This window comes from Rhinolophus ferrumequinum, chromosome 13 (assembly GCF_004115265.2).
Source record: "Rhinolophus ferrumequinum isolate MPI-CBG mRhiFer1 chromosome 13, mRhiFer1_v1.p, whole genome shotgun sequence".
Lineage (NCBI taxonomy): Eukaryota > Metazoa > Chordata > Mammalia > Chiroptera > Rhinolophidae > Rhinolophus > Rhinolophus ferrumequinum.
Genome location: NC_046296.1, coordinates 22006774 through 22028831, shown reverse-complemented (window position 1 = coordinate 22028831; position 22058 = coordinate 22006774). Strand labels below are relative to the sequence as shown.

Below are 22058 nucleotides of genomic sequence, written 5' to 3'. Positions count from 1 at the left end.
GGGGGTAGAGGAATTGCTGGATCATAGGGTAATCGTATGTTTAACTTCTTAAGAAATCTATTGACTTTTTAAGGAAACCTGTGCTCTGTAATGTAGCTCTGGCCATCCTAGCCTTCTTCTAAATAGATATCGCTGGGTGGGTAGGGGACGCCTCCCTCTTTCCAACATCCACACTGCCCACCTCCCGGCACTTCATTGCTTTCGGGAAAGCAGTTCCCTAAGCCTCTTTCACACCGAGAGAGGTACAGCAGCTGAAATGAAGCTGATCCTGGTGTCCGCTTGGGCTCACAGGAGGGAATGAGGTTTGGGTGGGTCCCAGCGCGTCCTGTGACCGCGGGGATGTGGGCAGGAGCCGATGCTCCTCCTGGTTCTTTGAAATCTCACCAGCGAAGTGGGCCGTATCCGCCCACTCTGGCGGTGGCTCTGAGGGTAACCAGGTGAGCCCGCCGTGAAGTCCCGGCCCTGCGGCGGGCACAGCACCGCCGGATGCACACCTGGAGCACCGGGTGGGCGCTGAGCCCCGCTCCCAGAGCCGGCGCCCTCGTTCCCGCCGGAGGCGGCCGTTCCGGAGCGTGAGTCCCGGGAAAGCGCGCCGCCCGCCTGGCACGGCCCCCTCCGGCGTGTCCTCACCTGGAGCTGCGGTCTGAGTCCGGGACGTTCCGGCCAGGGGGCGACTTCGGGGTCCCCAGCCGCGCGGGTGCTGGGAAGACCCCGACGTGCTCCGTTTTCGAGCCGGGACCCAGAACACGCCTTCACGAGCCAGCAGCCTGTGCCCTGAGCGACCCGTGGCCGCCCGGGGCAGAGACAGTAAGTGGGGGTGGGCGCGGGCCGGGGGTGACCTCGCCAAGCGTCGCCCTTCCTGGGATCTACCGCGGCATCACCAGCGCAACCCCTGCCCGAACAAGGAAAGAGCCCCGAGAAGAGGAGGAAGAGAGAAGGGACTTATCCTCTTCTTGCAGGTCTCGGAGGAGCGGCTCGTGTCCCCCGGCCTGGAATAAAGAAACCGGGACCCAGTCCGTTGGGCGCCGGGATGCAGCAGGTACTGAGCGTGCCCTTTGCGGAATGCTCCAGGGAGACGTGCCAAGTACTCCGAGGGGCACCGGTGGCCGCCGGGGTGCAGGGGCTTTTGCGTGGGGAGGGCTTTTCAAGAGACTCGCACTCCAGCTCGTTTGTTCAGGGGAACCCGGCTGTCCGCTCTTTCTTCCCTTACTTAAGTGTAGCCTCCTAGCCTTGGGGGACAAAGTTGGGAGCAGGAGAGGGCTTATCAGCAGGGACTGCAAAGAGACGCTTCCAGGTTCCGAAGGGTCTGGGCAGAGAGCGAACGCTAGACACCCGAGGGGAGTGCTGTTCCTCGCGGAGAGCTGAGAATTAAGGGGAAAGGATCGCTTGACAATTTCTCCCCAAATCCTAAATCTCCTAACATCCCTCCACCCCTCGGAAGTCTTTATTACTCTTTGTTTTTAAAACCTGGCTTTGAGCCTTCGGGGTAGCAGGCTTGTAGGGTACCCCTCCAGAGATGGCATGCCTCTGGGACACGGGGTCTGCAAGGAGTGTGGACTGCCCTGCTTGGATTGCAGCTGTAGCTGCCTGGGCTACAAGCTTGTCCCCTCTGATTTTTTAGCTCTGGGTTCTGCTCCTCACACCTGACAGGGGCAAAGGGCAGGGCCTGAGAGGGACAGAGCTGATGGCTCAGAGGAAGGGAAAAAATGGAGAAAAGTGGGGGGTCAGGAGCGCGGAGAGAGACAGGAATAGGGCTGAACCTCCCTGGAGTAGAGGGACTTTAACCCTGGTTCCCCAAAGACAAGCTCCAGATGTCTCACCTTTGAGGAATGAGGGCAGCAGGCTTTCCTTGGGATATGTGTGTGTGTGTGTGTGGGGGGGGTGGGGGTGTCATAAGTGTCTTCCTTGTGTCTCCTTTTCCCAGGAACCTCAGGTTTTTCATATTTATCTTCTGTCTCTGGTTTTCTTGACAAATCCAGTGCTCTCCAGACCCCATCCCTCCTCTTACATCCCAGTAACCTACTGGAATGTTTTCAGGCCCTGGAAGGGCCTGGGACTGCGGGGAGCAGGCAGGGGACAGGGGGCTTCCTCTTGTTTTTCGGTCCTCCATAGTGCAGTGGACACCGCCCTCCTTTCTCTGCACCCACCTCCCATCCCGGCCCCATCATGTGGTGTGGTGGGATTTTCCTCTCCTCCTTTGCAGCTGACTGAGGAGGCCTGAACATTCAATAGTCATTCCCTGCAGTTCTAGGGTGTAACAGCCTCCCTCTCCAGGGAGCTCCATGCTTTATAGACATTATTGATCTCCTGCCTGGAGGATGTTGAAACTCTGAGTGTTTAAGCTATTTACCTCAGGACACACAACCAGCCAAGGAAAGAGTTTGTTCCAGAGCCCCCTTGCTAAGCCATTCAGTGGTTAGGCTGTGACTTCAACCCTGCAGCCTCTGCCAGACCTCGTTAACGCTCCGCCTGGCTTCAAGGGTCACAACAGACTTGGGTGTGGGAACCGTAAGCCCAGTGAGGGGACAGGAAGGGGGCTGGTAGGAAGGCTCTCTGATTTTTGAGCAGTGTTTTACCAGAAAGAAGGAGACCAACTCATGGAATGCAGACAGGGTTGTCTCAAAGCCCTCCCTCTCTGATGGTATTCAGAATCATTTCTTTTAAGCCACAGAATGGGATAATGCCACAAGGACAAAGTTCAGGCTGACAGCACAGGGAATGGAGTTTGGAGCAGGTCACTTTTATTATCTTCAGCCTCCCCACATCCCAGCTTTGGTCCCTGAGAAAAAGTGCAACATTTCAGAGTCTTCAGTGGAACGGAAATAAACTGCGTCAGTGCCTGATTGTCTCTATAGCAATCCAACCTTCCCTGAATGAGTGGGTATATGGTTGTTATTCATTTGTTTTCTCTCACTGGTTCCTTGGTTTCCACTGCTTCACCCAACATTCACTCTGAATAGATGGCTAATGGGTCTGCTTAGGTTACAGGGTGGTTTTAAATTTGGCCAAGTTCACTCACATATGTAGCCAACTGTTTATATGTCTTTCAAAGGCTTAGGATGGAGCTCTGATACTGTACCCCAAGGATGCTGGCAGGGGTACTCTGACTCATCGAGGGAGAGCTGAATGTCAGCAGAGAGAGGAGATATCAGCCTCCCAGACATCGCCCCAGAGGAATTCCCAGGTTGTTGCTCAAGGCACCACCTGGTCAGATGGAGATGACCACGGGGGTCATGGATGAGAATGCCACCATCTCCACCAACTTCCTTTCTGCACTCAACCCCCGTGGAGCCCAAGCTGCTACCTCCCCATTCAACTTCAGCTATGGTGACTATGATATGCCCTTGGATGAAGATGAGGATGTGACCAATTCCCGGACTTTCTTTGCTGCCAAGATTGTCATTGGCATGGCCCTGGTGGGCATCATGCTGGTCTGTGGCATTGGTAACTTCATCTTCATCGCTGCCCTGGCCCGCTACAAGAAGCTGCGCAACCTCACCAACCTGCTCATTGCCAACTTAGCCATCTCTGATTTCCTGGTGGCCATTGTCTGCTGCCCCTTTGAAATGGACTACTACGTGGTACGCCAGCTGTCCTGGGAGCATGGCCATGTCCTGTGTGCATCTGTCAACTACCTGCGCACTGTCTCTCTCTACGTCTCCACCAATGCCCTGCTGGCCATTGCCATCGACAGGTGAGTGAGGGGGCAATGAGGACGACAAAGGAAAGGGCATTGGAATAGTTCATTGCAGTTGTGGTTGATGAGCGATGTCTGTATTTCCCATAGATGTGGATGAATAAGTGCTCAAAAGTTGTCCCATTGACAGAACAGTAAGAAGAGTTCTAGATTTCCAGCTGGCAGGCAGAAGCCCCCTCAAGTTGGGCAGTAGGAGGGCTTTTGATCCCTTTGCTATGGACATGCTCCTAGATGTTGTATGTGTTCAAGGTCTACAGGAAGACAGGTAAGAGAAGATAGGGAGGGACAAAATTAAGTTCAAGGCAGGTACTTCTTGAGTCGACTTGGACATCTTGAGGGAGGTTTCTATCTCATCAAGACTTCCGATAATAAAACATGACCCCTCTAGCACCAGTTGATTTTAAAATAAGATTGAAGGATTTGTTGAAACAATAATGATAGCCACAAAATGGAACATAAGCTTACTTAATTTTTTAGTTGTTGCATTAATCAGTTTGCTCCTTTTTATACATTTGCATGCCACACTATAGAAGACTTGTTTCTAGTGATAGTAAATAAAACCAATAAGAGCAGCCTGTGCAAATCTTTTTGATGTTATGTTTGATCTTTTCTTTTAGTATAATCATTTGTGCTAATGGGCCAAGGTGGTTTCTGTTCCCCTGGGACAGTCTTTACAAGTTCCTCTGCCCAAAGTTAGACTCTCCTGACCAAACACCTGTTACAATGTAGAGATAGTTGCCTTGAGGGTTAAATCAGGCCTCCGTGTACTTGGATCTGAACAGCCTGTCTCTCTCCCTTAACCCAGAGAGCCCGAAGCACAGCTCTTCTCCCTCTTCAATGGCCTGAGGGCTCTGGGGGAGTCCATCCTGCCGCTCACAGTCAGGACACCCCAGGACAATGTGCTGGGGAGGAGCACAGCAAATGGAGCCTGTTTTCTGGAGCCGCAGGCAGGATAATCAGGGATAGGACAACTTGGAAACAGACCACTCCCGAGGAAACGAGCTGAGAAAGAACCTGGCTTTACCACCACTGAGGGATGGAGCTTCGGCCTCCTTTCTCCAGGGAAGGGTGTCAGGGAGTTAGCAGCTGAAACAGCCCTTGGTCTGTCACCCATAGAAGGTGTTTAGTGGTGTCATTCCTGCAGAGGGTGACTTTTCCTTGGCCAAGGTCTTCCGCATGAGCCACAGAGCCTCACAGCATTTTGTCCATTCAGGCAGGGACCCTGAGTGGACCTACAGAAGGAGCGGAAGGGGGACAGTCAAGCAGGGTAGGAAGAGCTTTAGGGACCTCAGACTTTTTCTAAAAGTACAAGCTGCCACCATCTCTCTTGGGATATCAACAGAACAAAGCATATGGGGTCATTCCCTAAAGTTTCACTCTAGCAAGACGTCTTTTCACAGAGGGTGCTCTCAGCCACTAAAACAGGGTTAGTGTACCTGCTGTGGAGTGGGATCCTGCTCTCTGGGTGAAATCCATTTTACCACGAGGGAGCCCACTTGTCAAAAGGGATAACACTGTAATAGGGAGTGGCTTCACAAACTGGAAAGCCAGGATAAGTTAATGGGCATTGGGTTATTTTGAACATGTACGAGGTTACATCTGTGTCAATCAATTTACCCTGATCTACTGACCGCCTTCAAGCGCACAGCCTACTTTCACACCAAACTCTGCTCGTCTAAAATGCTGCAGGCGTTTCTCTTGTAGCATGAGTTTAAAGAATGCAATTCAGGCACAAGAAAGATTAATTGGGGAGCCTGTTCTGCGTCATGGAGATTGCTATTGTTTTGAGCGGGGCTGTGAATGGAAACTTGCTCCCAGCCAAACAGAGGAAACTACTATCGCCTGCATAGGGCCGTCCAATGGGCTTGGCCAACTAACCAGCTGCTCCAAAGCATTAAGTTCCTTTATTGATGTTTGTGATCTTTGCTTCAAATTGTTTTTAGTTTTTGGTTGTTTTACCGTCTAATTTCAATTTTGCAGTCCACGACCTCATTGATTCTTCTCTGGTCTCATGTGTTGTTCAGGATTTGTTCAGTGATTGTCAGGTTTGATTTGGTTAGTTTCGGACAACTCATTTTTATCTTGCTATAACAAATATAGCTACAGTTACAAAAACACGTTTCTTTAAAAATGAATTTTTGTGGGAATAATGTTAGCAGTTACTCTGCGTGGGTTTAAATTCCTGCTGTACCATCTATTAGCTGTTTGGCCTTATGTTAGTTATTTGACTTTTCTCTTCCTTAGTTTTCTCATGTATAAAATGGGAATAATAAGAAAACCTAATGTATTGCATTGCTTTAAGGATTAAATTAAATAATATTTAATTGTTTAGAACAATGCTTAAAACAGAGTTAGCACGAAATAAACACTGACTATTGTAATTCTTGAATTTACTCTTAAAGGAATAACAACAAAAGAACCAGATAAATGAATTAATATTTCTGATTGGCTAATTTCTTTGTTTTCATTGAAGTGGTTGTTTTTATGATGTGATTTAAAAAACAATAATACAAGATTTCTAAGAAACACAGCTATCAATATATAGCAGAACAGAACTATTTATTTTCTATCTGCCTGGACTTCTCTGTTTCTGTTATTAGTTCCGTGGTTCTCCCAGCCATCTAAAGTAGCCCGTCTTCTCTGTCCTGGCTGCTCTCTCTCTTTCTCTAGCATTCATTCCATTTCTAGGTCCTGCCAATACTCACCCCTCCCTCCCACCTGTTCACTCAGGGCTGGACTATCATAGTCTCCTTTTGGTCTCCCTGCCTTCGGTATCTCTTGGCTATGTTCTCTGCCAACCCTACTCTCCTCACAATCCATCCTAAACATTCATTCAAATAATGCATTTTTGTAGAATGACTACGATGTGACAGATACTATTCCAAACACTGGGGATATGATGGTGAATAAGAAAAAAAGACCCTTGCCCTCATGGAGCTTATCCATGGAATGGTGAGAGCTAACAGTCAGGCAAACAAACATGAAAGGTAATTTCAGCGTGTGAGAAATGCTTTGAACAAAAACATCGAGAGTGACAGGCTACCCTAGGTGTGGAGTCAGGAAAATGAGCAGATTAGGGAGAAGACATTTGAATCCACCTCTGAATGACAGAAAAGGGGGGGGGGGAAAGCCAGCCTTGAGAAAATTGGGAAAAAGCATTCAAGACGATGGGAATTATAAGCAAAGGACCCAGACTGGAAAGAACCTAATGGGTTCAAGAACAGAGAAAAGGCCTCTGTGGCCTGAGGGAAGAAAGCAAGACTGCAGCCAAATTAATCTTCTATCGTGTGTATATCTCCCTTCTCTGGCTCAAAAGACCACTAATAACTCCATTGCCTATAAAATATGGCTTTACCAGCTCTTGCAACCTTTTATTATGGAGCCCCAGGTTGCCTCCCAGCTTTATGCTGGGTAAACACCTGTATGTCCTGTTTTCCAAAAAAGGTTGCAATCTTTTTGAAAACTGTCACCATGGCTGGCTACATTTCTATCTGTTCAGTGCCAGACACTGCTGAGAGTGAAGTTTCACTAAAATTCTAGGTGCCCAGAATTCACAGACAGCAAAAGATTACAAAAAAAAAAGTAAAATACAATCCCTACTGTCAAGAGCTTACCATGTAGAGTGGGGTAGGGTGAGTGGGGAGAGAGCTAACACTTATGAAATAGAGGATAAAGTACAGGATAAGTTGTAAATGAAATTTAGAGAAGGTTGAGATAATCGCGTACCTGAGTAGTCAAAGGAGGCTTCGTGGAGGAGGGGGCTTTTAACTGGTCTTCATCACTTGATGATTAGTAAAATAGGGGAAAGATTTTCCAAAAGGGTAGAAGCAATAGAACAGTGTTTGCAAAAGCCAAGAGGTGGGAATGATTGAGGTTTGAGGTCCTGTGGGGAGGTATGTGGAGCAGAGGCAAGGAACATGGAGAGTAGAGACCAGAAAGGATAGGGTCATATTCCAGGAGATCTCAAAATCTAGGCACAAGGAGTCAGACTTGATGGCAGTAGGGAACTGAGGAAGATCATCAGAGGACCCTGTCCCTCTTGATCTGGGTTTCTTCTTCGATGTGTAGACACCTGCACTGTCTTCGAGGTGTATCCCTCAGATCCCAGAGCATGTGGGTCACTGGGGGACTCTCCCTTCTTTTATCCAAAATCCAGAGAAAACTGGTGAGTCTGCCTGCCCATTGCCAGCTCTCCTCTTCTGTCTGCATGAGGCCAGCTAAGGCATGAGCAAGGACATTCAGCCCGAGGTAGTGCAAATGCTCCCCAGTGAGCTCATCGGTCAGAGCTGGCTGATCCGAGGGGCGGGTCCTGAAATCCCTGTCCATCTCATGGCCAGCCTTCTAGCTGCTGCAACCACCACTTCCCATGGCTTGATCTGGGGCTGGATCATGAAGACAGAGAGGGAAGAGCCCTGAGGCTCTCTTTAATCACCCAGCCCACTACCATCACACAATTACTGCCTGGACATTTCTTTGTCTAACAGCCTTCATTCTTTGTTCTCTGGGAAATGTTGGCTCTAAGTGGTTCTAGACCTGACCCAGTGGTAGACACACCAGGCAAGCCCAGGGCATACTCATAAGCAGAGAAAAGTAGCTGTCAATTGCCTGACTCCTTGCAACATTAATAGGTAGAAACCAACTATGATGGAGAAAAAAAGATGAGAAGGACAGCTAGGATGCCAGGAGGGTATGAGGAAGGGATATTGCTTGCTCTGGTTGGAAAGGGAGGGGACAACTAGCATATTTGAGAGCCCACTGGATTTGGAGCAAGATATGGATGGATCTGCATCATGGTTCTGTCCATTTCCAGCTATGTCACTTTTGACAGGTTATTTAATTTCTCCAAACCTCAGTCTGCGCATCTGTAACATGGGCATCTTTGCTCTCTTACTTATTCAATGGAGTTGGGATTACCTAATGAGAAAGTAGATTTGAAAATGTTCTGTAACTTGTAAGTTGCTTTACAAACACAAGCAGGTTTACTAATACTAGATTTCTGGAGTCGTGATCCTAGCATAGTCAAGGCTGGTGGCAATCTTTAAAACAATTTCTGAAATCTGCTTATTGGTAAATGTATTTGGAAGGCCTTTTGCAGAGCTTCTGGGGCTAACCCTGGGAATGGAGTTGGGGTGATATCAGAGAAAGCCAGGATGAAATAACTATCTCATGGGTAGTCACAGATTACCCTGAAGATTAGTTTTGATGTGAAGATAGATAGATCCAATAAAATAGAGAGTTGTAGAGTTGGCATTACTTGCCAATAACAGGTAAAATAAAATTGCTATGTATACACAATAGCTCTGAAAGAGTACATTTTAGTTTCTTGTGTATTATTAGCCTATTGTTGTTTATATGCAGTGTTTGACTGGAGCCTCACAGTATCTCTGTGAGGTTGGCGAGGCAAGTGATATTCCCATATTACAGATGAGGAAACTGAGCCCCTAGGGCTAAGAAAAGTGAATCAAATTCACATAACAAGTTTATGGCAAAGTTGGAATTAAATTCTTGGTCTTCTGACTCCTAGGTCAGCATTCTCTCCTACTTGTTCACTAAAAAAACACTTTGACACATGATAAAGACTTAGGAAGTTACTACTGAGAAAAGAAGTAATAGAATTACAGTGAAAATTCATATACTAAACAAATATGAGTATAGAAACATTCTTTGACAGTGTAATCAACAGAACATGGTGAGGCAGATAGGGAAAGAGCTAGTGAGAGCAAAACCACTAGATTCTTAGATTTTGTTATTAGTCAGAGCAAGTTTGGTGCACTCATTGTAGCAGGAGCACCATGGTTTTTATGAAGGAGCCATACATGTGCACTGACAAAAGCACTGCCAACACCTCGCAGACCTGCTATTCTACCCTTCAGGAGATTGGCAAGAGTGCCAGAGATTGTTGCTGGTGGCAGAGCACATCAAGCAGCCAGCTGGGTGTCCAGAGGGTGAACCCAACCCATCCAACTTCATCTAACATCTGGGAGCTACAAGACAGCAGGAGTCTCACTCCAGTTAACTCTCCAAATGACACTCAATGGAGCTGGCTGCCTATGTTAGGGGGAGGGCGAAGGGACAGAATCAGCCATAGTATAATCAGAAAAAAAGAAAAAGAAAAAAAAAAGAACCTCCTCTTCCAGTCAAAATTCAAAGAGAGATGATCTCAAAGGGATTGGTTTCAAAGGAAACCGTATTGGTTTGTCTTTCCTTCAGGCCCCTGTCACATTTGCTCTTGGAGCTACCTGGGATAAGCTGTGGGCATGTGAGAATGTGTTTATTTTCAGTGTTGACTAGTCATTCCCTCCCACTTCACTTCCTATCTTTCTCTTTCTTCAACTTCCACCCCCTGCCAGACACGGAAAGTCTTCCAGGAAACAAGAGCGCTCTGCATAAGTACGTGCACTCTCTCTGGGAAGGAGGCTTTCATACCACACAGATGACTCACATCACCCAGAAAGTGCTCTCTCTTCGTTCCTGGACCACTGTGCTAACAGCAGTGTGGTTTTTTGTGGAGGGAGAGAACAAAAGCAGTATCTTTTACTGTCTGGTACTTTGTGGTTAAAAAAATACATTCATGTATATTCTCAATTGATTTTCACATCAACCATGTGAGACAGGGTTAACTATTTTCTATCAAGAGTCCTAATGGTATATGACCTTGAGAAAGTCACTCATCTCTCACTGGCCTCTATTTTTCCACCTGGAAAAGAAAATAAAGGGTCACATGCTTTTCCTTCCCCCTGTCATGCAGAGCAATGTTTTTAAAAATGTAGAATGAAGACAAAACTTTTCCCATTGGAAAGGGCAAATTCTCCCAACAAGTCTTCGGAATTATCAGGCCCTTTTAGCCCTAAACTGTAGAGCAATTAGGTAATATACCATGTTTAAAACTGAGCCAGGAATTGTGTATACATTAACATATTGATCCTTAAAAACAAACAGAAACTTTTGCAGGTAAGAAAACTGAGATTCAGAGATTAAACAAAATTTGCCTGAGTTTGCAACAGCTGATAAGGAGTGAAATTGGGGTTTGCATTCCAGTCTGCTTTTCTCCAAAGCCATATGCCATTGTGTTTTTCCTTCACAGACACCATTCTGTTGCAAAAATAATGTCATCATCTGGCACTTCCTTGTCACAGTGGTTGCCCCATTTGTGTTCTTGTCCTAGATATCTGGCCATTGTCCACCCGCTGAGGCCCCGGATGAAGTATCAAACAGCCACTGGCTTGATTGCCTTGGTGTGGGTGGTGTCCATCCTCATCGCCATCCCTTCAGCCTACTTCACAACTGAAACGGTCCTCATCATTGTCAAGAGCCAGAAGAAGATCTTCTGCGGCCAGATTTGGCCAGTGGACCAACAGATCTACTATAAGTCCTACTTCCTCTTCCTCTTCGTCATCGAGTTCGTGGGCCCGGTGGTCACCATGACCCTGTGCTACGCCAGGATCTCCCGGGAACTCTGGTTCAAGGCGGTTCCTGGTTTCCAGACGGAGCAGATCCGGAAGCGGCTGCGCTGCCGCCGGAAGACGGTCCTGGTGCTCATGTGTATCCTCACCGCCTACGTGCTGTGCTGGGCGCCCTTCTACGGCTTCACCGTCGTGCGCGACTTCTTCCCCACCGTGTTCGTGAAGGAGAAGCACTACCTCACGGCCTTCTACGTCGTGGAGTGCATCGCCATGAGCAACAGCATGATCAACACCCTGTGCTTCGTGACCGTCAAGAACAACACCATCAAGTACTTCAAGAGGATCATGCTGCTCCACTGGAAGTCCTCTTACCGTGGGAGTAAGTCCAGCGCGGACCTCGATCTCAGAACCACCGCGGTGCCGGCCACCGAAGAGGTGGACTGCGTCAGACTAAAGTAACCCGATGGACCTTTCAGAGTCTAAACACGGACATGACCTTGGGTGCAGGGTCCAGGGTGTTTAGATACACACTGTTGACCAAGAACTTTTGGTTTGCCATAGAGGACAAAGTAAATGGACAACTGGGTGAACACTGCGTTCTAGGAGCTCAGATGTTTTTCTGAAACGGTATGACTAGACACCATCACCAGTGATTGACATTCATTGAACATCTCATTGGTGCAGAGATTAGGCACTGGTGAAGCTTGTATCTGGTGATAACATTTAATTGTCAAAAAGAAATACATAGGGATTAAACCAAGAAAAAGGTTAGCGCATAGACGGCCAGGAACAAGGGGAGTCCATAGGGAGCCCGAGTAGGCACAAGGACTGTGGCTCATGTGTTTGTAGGGTGAGGGTCTCTGCACCATCTCAGCTACTCATCAGATACTGATGCATCCAGTCTCTAGGATTGTTCTGAGGCTTGGTTCACGCCTAACATTTGTGGAGTTGGGGCCAGAATACAAAACGGGCTCCTGATTCTTTCTTCAACCGGTCTCTTCTCATCCCTGCTCTTGACTCTCACAGTGAGGCATGAGGAGGCTTACACGCAAGCACATGGTGAACACCCCAGTATGCATGGCCAAGTTCTGTCCAAACCCTCGTCCCCCACATCACCCCATGGCCACCCCTCTGGCCTAGGCCTGTGCCTATATATGGGCTCATCGTCAGTAGGAGGGATCTGGGGAAGAAGCCACGTAGGCCTTGGAAGCCATTTGGACAGGAAATTACGGGGTTTCGGGTACCTGGAACAAATCAAGAGGGGAAAGCCTCAGCTCACGATGGGTATGTCCCCTTGGCTCAATGAACTTCTCACCCCATAGGGAGAGGTGCAGGTAGAGAACCTCTGAAACTGTGGGGCTCAGGCTAGGGGCTTAGTTTCTCTGGGTCTAAGGGTGGTATTGCTTCCACCTCTCAGCCGTTCTGGCTTGGACCAGTTAGGCTTCTCCTTAAATTTTGCTCTTCCTTCTTATGTTTCCAGCTTATGAAGCATAGAATCTTTGAAAGTAGACACAAAACCTCATGGATGTGGCTATCAGCCAATGAGATAATATACAGAAGAACACTTTCTACCACACAAGTAACCAAAAGAGTGGACTGTGTGTAGTGTGCCTAGACAAGAAAAACTTGTTACCTTGGCTTATGTATCTAGAAACCTCACCATCTTCCTTTTTCATTATTCTTTGTACAAATTATTCCCTTACACCTCTTAGCAGTACTACATGCATTATGTTCTTAACAACAGGTTGGTACAACAAATTTGGTGGTGGAAGCATAAAAGGAAATGGTAGATCAGTCTCCAGTCGGAAGATGAGCTCAGGGTTTTAGAAACTTCCAAATCAAAGCATCTTTGTGATTATGGATGTATTGACCATCTTCCTATACCTGTTTCCAGCCAGCATGAACCTGGGCAATGTGATATTTTTTTCTCAATCTTTTTTTCTCTCTTATGAGTGTGTACAGCTATAGAATTGACTTGTCCTTTTCTTCTCAAATAATTCTAGAGCAGCACAGTTATGATGTATTTAAGTGACACCTGTATGGAGTTTCCCCCTCCAAATATAGTTAACTATTTTTGGCAGCAAAGTTTATTTTTTTATAATTATTTTATTTCCCTGGAAGATACATTTCAAAAATCTATTTCCCCCCATTCATCATCCAGCAGGTATGCCCTAAAGTTTAATCGCAATAACCACAGAGAATAAAAACCAATTAAAATAGTAGCCTAAATCTGACATGCCTTGGAAGACAATTCTTACTCTTTATAAAACCATATATTGCATTATAAAATTAGGAAAGTTAGGTTTTAGACTAAAAAATAATAAAATGATATAATTTGTTGTCAGTATGTTAACCTTTTCCATTAGGAATTCTAAACAACATTTGGCTATATTAAACAGGAGCTTTTTATATGTGACAACCAAACCTCTTTCTGCTTTTCAACCTAAACTGAGTCAATTTTTCACTCATTTATCTATAATATTTGTAGATATTGTGTCTGCTTGTGATTTTTTAGTGAATGAAATTGTAGTGTTGTTATCAAGTGAAATAAAAAATACATATATAATCATTCACCATAGTGTTTCTGTAATTTTCACACCCACCCCCATCATTTTTCTAGTTATAATGTGATGGTTCTTTGAGCGAACACTGAAGAAATGCTGAGTCCATGATCATATGAATTGTGAGAACAGTGCTAACCCATGCTCATATTGCCTACGAATTTCTGCTCTCCATCCTAAAGATATTTACCTGATTTATATCTTCATCCTATAAGTCAGCTCTGGTAAACCCATTATTACTTTTTAGCATCTGAATGCTAAGAATGGAAATCCGAGGACTCGTTCATGCTTGTTGCATAAGCTAAGGCTGACCCTCTGAACAGGCTTCATGTGTGCACGTGAAGAGTGAACCAGGAGATGAACCCACAACACCACACCTTGTTCAGGTTCGGGGCTGATTCGTTGAACTGAGAAGTAGCCTGCCCAGCTGATGGCTTCTTCAAGAACTGGTGGTAGGCCCAAGGCGACACGTGTGCTCATGGGTTTCTTTTTTCTTTACACACGTTCAATATGCAGAGCTATATGCACATTGTCATATAAGAAGGATAAAAGCCAAAGAGGACAGATTTACAATGAAGATTTTAGAGATTTTGCCTATAGAATGCACATTTAAAAAATAATTTCTTCAATCAATGACACTAAAGCATGGCAATGTGACAGTCAACACAGCAAGCCCTTAAGCGTGAAACAAGTTCCATGCTCGTTGTAGAAAAGAATGTTAAAGAACTTGTGGGATGGCCAGAAAATTATAAATACAAGTCCTGTTCCTTGAAAAATATGATAAATTTTGGAACAAATCCACAAAGAATGATCCAATTCTTCTTCCTAGAGTGTAAGTGAGAATATCAAATTCAAGTTACTCATTTTATTGTTGATGAAACTGAAGCCCAGAATGGGGAAGAGATATTCAAGGTCATGCAGCTGGTCACTGTGAGAGCCAGGATTGGACCTGAAGACTCCCAAAGCTCATTTCAGGGTTCTTCTACCACAGGGAGCAACGATCTTAGAAAGGGAAGGATCCTTTCCAAGAATGCTTGAGATGACTATTCAGCTGCAGTCTGGCTTTCTCTGGAGACCCTTAAGGACTTCAGCAGAAACATTCCTGGTTCCTTTGCAAGCCAAGATGAGCTCATCTTACTCCTGGGAACACCCAACACAGACTTGGACACCAGGAGGTTTTACAGAAGAACTGCTGAAAAATGTTTACCACTGCTCTTTCTTTTTCCCTTGCCTAGTTGGGGGTCTATAGGACTATAAATGGAAAGATAGCATGCCCCTGTTCCTGAGAATGGCTGCCCTGCCCTAGGAAAGCAGAAGAGAGATAAAGAAGCCATGCTTGGCTCAATGTCCAGAATGGACAGCAGGCCTATGTGTTCAGAGGACATCAGAGGGCCACCTACTACTGCTGCCAGTGAAGACAGGAGAGGTGGGGAAGGCTTTTTGGATGAGGTGGGACTTGAACTGGACAAGTGGAATGTAGAGAAGAAGCAAGAGGGCAAACACGCTACATGGGAAGAGAAACATTTATCTGCTCATGGACACTGAAATTGATTTTTCCTGGGGGAGAAGACTTCTTACACAATGAAGGGATTGTCATCCCTGAAAGAGGTAACCGAAAAAACTGAAAGACACACAGAGACATAAGTAATGGTAGAGCCTTAATCTGAGAGTGGGTTTTGATAGGAGGGAGAAGAAAGGAGAGACAGAAATTAGCCTTAGGAAGCTGGTCTGTATGATGGGGTGAGAAAGGCATCTCGTAATTAGGAAAAAAAAAAAAAAGAAGAAAAAGGATGCAGAGTAAAAAGTAGTTGAAAACCAAATTTGGCCGAATTTAATTCTAACAATGAGGAGTAGTTACCATAGTTACCATGTGTCGGGGCAGAGAAAGCACATGACAGGAATTGTCTTGCTCAGACCTCACAACCCTCCAGGGCGGGGGCGAGTGTCACTCCCCTTTTACAGATGAGGAAATCCAGTCTCAACTTGGAGGGGTTGCTCAAGGTCACACAAAGAATGAATGGTGCTCTGAGATTTGAGCTCCAGAGCTCATGCTTCTCATCACACTGTGCTGCAGTCTTTAAATGATTTCCTAGCCCTTCCTTGTGTTTTCCAGTAAATGAAATAAATGCCTCTCCTTAAGTCCATTATGTAATAAACCATCTCTCTCATATTAGATTTTTCTCAAAAACTGAGAATAGCACAACTTTTACCTTTATTTTTCCTTCTATGAAGAATATCATTCACCCTAAACAGCTAACCCTAATGCTGACGTCCTTAACTTTCCAATGTCATGGGTACTTTTGGCATCTAGTGAAATTTATAGGCCCTTCTTAAAATAATGTTTTCAAATTTATTAAATAAAGTACATAGGAATGCCAAAGAAATCAATTATATTGAAATGCAGTTGTCCAAATATTTTTAATAATTATTAAAATATTTTGTATAAATCTTTATATCAAATTTATTTATGTTAAATCTTTATTTAATGCCTTAAATAACAAGATTTAGCAGGGCTAATAATTACGATAATTCTGAAGTAATGATGAATGTGAATGAAGTTTTGAGATCTCTCCCTAAACTAAAATGTGATCTAAAATATCTGTGATTCCACTTGGGCACAGTTTCAAGGACTGCTGCTGCTAGAGTTGCTTGTTGCCTATGTTAGAATGGCAGGAAATGCTAAAGTTTAGTTACAGGTTACGGATTTTTTTCTATCCATGTTCTTGGCCCCTGAACTGGTTAAGAAGACCTGCCTGAGAGGGAGGCTAAGACAAGCACATCCAACTGGGCCACTGGTAGAAATGGAGATGGCAGGAAGAAAGAGGCAGACACGTTTAGGTGGAATTAAATCAATAGATTGTCATCTTCTGGTAAAGACACCTCAGTGGACATTGAGGTTCACCAACTCTCTGCTCTGTGCCCTCTCAGTGGTCCCAGGTCTCATCTGTGTGACAAAGCTTCATCTGAGAAGCCAGAAAAGGTCTCTCTTTATAACCTGGATGTGCAGGACTCTTTCATATTTTCTATCGGCCTAGTCAGAGAAGTCACAAAGATGAAGAAGACACAATTCCAGCTGTTGTCCCTTAATGATGCTTCTAAGGAGACGGCATTGTGGCTGCTGGGAAGCACAAGGCAAAATCCTACCAAAGCAGCACTGCAGAGTTACTTAGCAAGTTGGCTGCTTTGCTCTTTTCATTTGTTACTTTCTGTTGTTATATTCATTATTTTGTTTCTGCTTTCCTCATTTTATTTTTGTTGGCCTTTTCATATCTTCATGAGTTGAATACACATCTCCTTTACATTTATTCTTTCTTGTATCTTATAAATGATTGGGAGAGTGAGTTCCCTTTGAGCAGAGCTTTCATTCTTGGTTGCACGTGTAGACGATCTTTTGCTCTGAAATATATCCTTTTATTTCATTGTGTTTGATATGTGTATCTCTTGGTTCACCGTTTCCATATTCTTTTTATGTATGTGAAATTTCCAGCATTTGTTGTATGCATTTCTTTTGTTTCCCACAATGTTTTATTTCTTCTAGAGTAAACTATTCCATTTCTTTTGCAGGCTCCATTTTTTTTTCCTTTCCTTGCTTCCTTCTTCCTTCTTTCCTTCCTTCCTTCCTTCCTTCTTTCCTTCCTTTCTTCCTTCCTTCCTTCCTTCCTTCCTTCCTTCCTTCCTTCCTTCCTTCCTTCTTTCCTTCCTTTCTTCCTTCCTTTCTTTCTTCCTTCCTTCCTTCCTCCTTTCCTCCTTCCCTTCCTCCTTTCCTTCTTTCATTCCCTCCTTCCTTCTTTTTTCTTCCTTCCTTCCTTCTTTTCTTCCCCTACCCCCTTTTTTCTTTTTGCAGAATGGCACATCATTTTCTTGTTGCTTCTTTTCATTTTACTCACATTGGACAATATACTGGGTATTAGAGCTGTTCTGTCCAAGGTGACCATATATATATGTCTCTCTATATATACTTACTGTTTTTCATTTCATTCGATTTTATAATCCTATGTCTCCTTCACCACAATTCTCCAGAATTATGCTTGTATTGTGCTTGTATAGAAGAGTGCTATAGGAAGATTGATACATTGGAAGAATTAATGGCCAGAAGGACTGGAATCAGAAAGACCAATTAGGATGGAGTAAAAATACAAAAGAGGAGATGAATGGAGTGAAGGTTTTAAATGTTACTAGAGGTAAGGAAACCTTGAGGGGTAGGAAGGGATGATGCTTGTGTCTGTGGTTGGGTGATTGGAAATTCAGGAGCAGGAACTGATTTAGGAGACAGATCAGAAGTTTATTATTAGATATGTTGGTTTTGAGGTACTGATAAAATATTTAGGTATATCCAGCAAGTAGCTAGAAACATTGGTGAGGAATTTAGGAGAAAATTATAAATTAGAGAGATGTCACTACTGTTCACATTGAACTATCACAAAAAATTAGATTAGATTCACAAATTAGAGCTTTTATTCAGTATCAAGCTTTACAAATAATCTCAAGTTTCAAGAAATCAAGAGGCTCAGGTAAAGCAGAGTTTGTCTAAGACAATTCGGTGGTTACACAGGTCCTTCTTTTCTATGTCAGACATGGTCATTGCCCTAAAATAAAATGAGGTCTCTAAATGAGGCTTGCAGATCACCACACTGAGTGGAGAACATTTAAGTTATCAGCCATCTCCATTTGCTTTTTTTACACAGATGATCACAGGGATTTTGTGAGATTCATTAGAGGTCATGATGCAGAAATCCATAGAATCTAGTTTTATTTAACATAAGTAATCCTGAAACAGGGATATCCTATTAAGAAAATTTCACAGATAAGAACTCTTCGTATAAAATCATTAGTCGATTCCAGGAGATCCAGTGATCAACAGGTTTGCAAGGAGATTAAATTGGGCCACCAGCCTTCTCACCCGGGGAGCACCCTCTTGGTAATATAGAGATAAATGGACCACAAACACTCTGGCTTAACACCTTCTTCCCCTCACATAAACTCAGCAATTGAAGTCTTTGGAATGGATGAAAAAAATGAAAGAACAGAATCTGTAGAGAGAAGTAGAGTGGTCACTGAGCAATAGGAGAAAGAGGAACCAGGAATAGAAAGGGAAAGAGAGAAATAGAGACTATTCAGAGAAGAAGAGTTAATTTAATGTGGCTGGGTACTCTCTCCAGTACCCTCTTTTCCCTTAGTAAGAGAACCAAATTATTATTTCAGAGAAAAGACTATATTTCACAGGCTCTTTTGCTTCTAAGGAGGATCATGTGATGAAGTAGCTATCATTAAACCTAAAAGGAAACTTATGAAAGTATGGAATTTACATCCCTAAAAAGGAGGGAAGTGCCTTTCTCTTTTCCTTTTAAAATCCTGTTGTGTAGGATGCAGCCATCTTGAATAATGAAAATAACACTTGTACCGTAGGAATGGTGGACCAGAGAACTGGAAGTATAATGGGCCATGATACCTCTGGGGTGTCCATATCATTACCGGACTAACTATCTCTACACTTATCCTAAGTGAGATAAAAATAAACTGCCATCTGATTTAAGTCACTGTTTAAGGAGTTCTGTTCCTATGTACGTGGGCACCTAGAATGGCTCAGTATCCACTCTGACTACACTTTGTGTTCCACATAATCCCCATCTTTTCACAACAGTTGCCAAACTAGACTCACAAGTCAGAGCTCTTATGCCGTCTCAAGGTTAGATGATCAAACTACATGAACAGGATATCAATATTCCCCAGCATATTAGTACCTTAATAAAAATGTAACCTGAACAATTCTAGTTTAATCTCTATCACATCTATGAGGGAGAAAAATTTTAACCTGACCTCTAGGTGCATCCTCTTTATCATAGGTCAATTTTTCTTTCTATGGATAAAAATTGCTTAGATGTTCTTTTTGGCTTTTATAACATGGAATATGATAGTAACATACTACACTATTAATTCTAGTTAATCAAGTGTCTCCGAGTACTGTACTGAATAGTTTAAAAGCATGATTTTATTTAACTCTCATAACACTATGAGATAGGTGGTAGTATTGTTTCTGAGGGTCACTTTCTAATAAATAGTCAGCCTATCTTTCAAAATCAAGCTGGTTTGGTTTCAGAGTATGAAGTCATCAGGCTGCACTATATTGTAAGCTTCTGGGGTCCCTTCCACTTTTGTATTTAAAGAACAAGGCTAAGGATTGGAAGGGATACCTTTGAATGATATCAAGCTGGAACCACCCCATCTGGTCTTTGCTTTATCCCCTCTATATTTACTAATGTACAGAAAAGTGTTTGAGACAAAGACTCCACCTTTTAGCTCTAGCGTAATGAGAGTTCTAAACACATAAAGTTTCTGGGTTTTTGCCCTTGTCCCTACAGCAAAAAGGTAGGGCAGATGGATCCAATGGAGCTGTCAGCTTCCACTCACTGCTAATTAGAAAAGACCCCAAACTGGTCACCAACATGGAAATTCTGAGGCTGTGGATAGTAGAGAAGTGAGGATCTTTGTTTTAAAATTAAGCTCTCTGAAATGTTTATACTAGAAAGCTAAGCTAACATTAATAGGTGATTTGGTGGGAGCAGGCTTGCAGAAACCCAGGGTTAGAACAGTTCTCAGTATGAGGCATTAAAATATATTCCTATAGCTCTTTGGCCTTTTATTTAGGAAGAACGTTGACCAAAGTCTTCCATGAATTTCAAGGTAGAACAGTTTGAGCATCAGTAAATAGTAAACAATCAAAATGAGTGCATTTTGTTTTTTAATAGTATTAAAAAGTGTATGGGGCAAAGAAAGTAATCTTCATCTGGACAGACACAGAAACATATAATGCTTGAATTAGAGTAGGCATTTAGTATCTTTATTTTTTGACTCCACCAAGAAAAAAAAATGTCTAAAGATTCTTAAAATGGCACTTTGTAAAGCAAACTGTAGCTCATTCTGGGTGTGCCCCAGATATTTAAAGAACTTTAGGACTCCTGGTGGGGGGCGTGTCTTCAGATCAAATGTTCTCAGGAGTCAATGAGTGTCTCCACACCAAGTGAGTGCACCCCCATCTACCCTACAGAGTGCAGTGACATTACATTTGCTTAATGTAATTGTCATTACATTTCACAGTTGCATAACAGCAGGGCATCCTGAGGCATGATCCTTTCCAAGTATTGCTGAGATTCCCTGAGGAAAGTCTAGGTCTCACAAATTTCTTCTGGGTTTTTGTTCATCACTTCAGTCAGGCATCTCACTTCTACAGGCTAGAGTTCAGCTCTTGCTAGAATCTGTAGGCTGTGCACCTCTAAAAGGGGGCTCCGGCTGGCCTGCATGGTGTAGGGGCTTCTCTGGCTCTTTTGAAGTCCCTCAATGTAGGAGAGGACAAAATCCTCCCTCCTTCAGTCTAGGACCAGACTACATGCGTTTCCTTGAGCATAATTCCCTGTCTCTCGCCCACTCAGAGTAGTTTACTAATATTTCTTAAAATCTGAGTTATTTAAGTCTTTAATGGGTGGGGCACCAGTAGCCCACCTCAGATAAACTTGTGCCCAGGAATCCTAATTCCTTCTTTCATCCAGCGAGAGGTAAGGAGTAATTGGCCTTAATGGATAGTCTTGTAAATGTGACCTTCAGTTGGTAAATATTTGGGCAGAAATATACACACACATCTACTAAAAATAAACACCTATTTTTAGGGATTATTCGCAATCTACATATGGGGTATGTCTATTGTAGAGCGAGAGGATAACTTCTGGCTTCAAGGACACAGTGTCACTAAATTATGTTATAAAAATCTAATCTCAGTCTGAAGCATCAGCAGTCAGGTAACGGTGTCTTCTCCAGGAACAATGAGCAATGAGTGGATAATATATATAATATATATGTTATATACATATGATTGACTTTATGTACTGTGCTAGGCTGGATAACGGCCCCAAAGATATCTGGGTCCAAATCCCTCTAATCTGTGGATACTACCTTATATAGCAAAAGGGACACTGCAGATGTGATTAGGTCAAGGATCTTGAGATGGACTATGCAGGTGGGACCTAAATGTAATCACAAGTATCCTTATAAGTAGGAAGCAGAGGGAGAGAAGGTAGTGTGACCATGGAAGCAGACATTGCAGTGATGCTCTTTGAAGATGGAGAAGGGTCCACAAGTCAAGACCACTAGATGCTGAAAAAAGCAAGGAATGGATTCTCCCCTCAAAGCTTCCAGAGGCATTCCAGCCCTGATGACACCTTGACTTTAACCCAGTGAAACTGACTTTTGGACTTCTGCCCTCCAGAACTAGAAGATGACACCAACCTCTCCTTAGGATTGCTGCTTTGGGTCCACTCTGGAGGCGCGAATCAGCTTGCGTGAAGTCCAGTGTAGGGCTTCTCAATTCCAGGCCCAATTCCTGACTCTGGACTCCTTTGGCTGTTG

The 22058-nt window shown here is 44.0% G+C and overlaps 1 protein-coding gene across 2 annotated transcripts; it reads left to right on the top strand.

Moving 5' to 3' along the window:
* The first annotated feature begins 347 nt into the window (after positions 1-347).
* PROKR1 (prokineticin receptor 1) lies at positions 348-13639 on the top strand. 2 transcript variants are annotated; one of them, XM_033124259.1, is made up of 4 exons: positions 348-807; positions 960-1039; positions 3053-3694; positions 10863-13639. In XM_033124259.1, the coding sequence occupies exons 3-4, from the start codon at positions 3213-3215 to the stop codon at positions 11557-11559; spliced, it is 1179 nt and encodes a 392-aa protein (XP_032980150.1). In that variant the 5' UTR covers positions 348-807; positions 960-1039; positions 3053-3212; the 3' UTR covers positions 11560-13639. The 2 variants fall into 2 exon arrangements, with proteins under 2 accessions (XP_032980150.1, XP_032980149.1); XM_033124258.1 differs by having other exon boundaries at positions 348-1039.
* The last annotated feature ends 8419 nt before the right edge of the window (positions 13640-22058 follow it).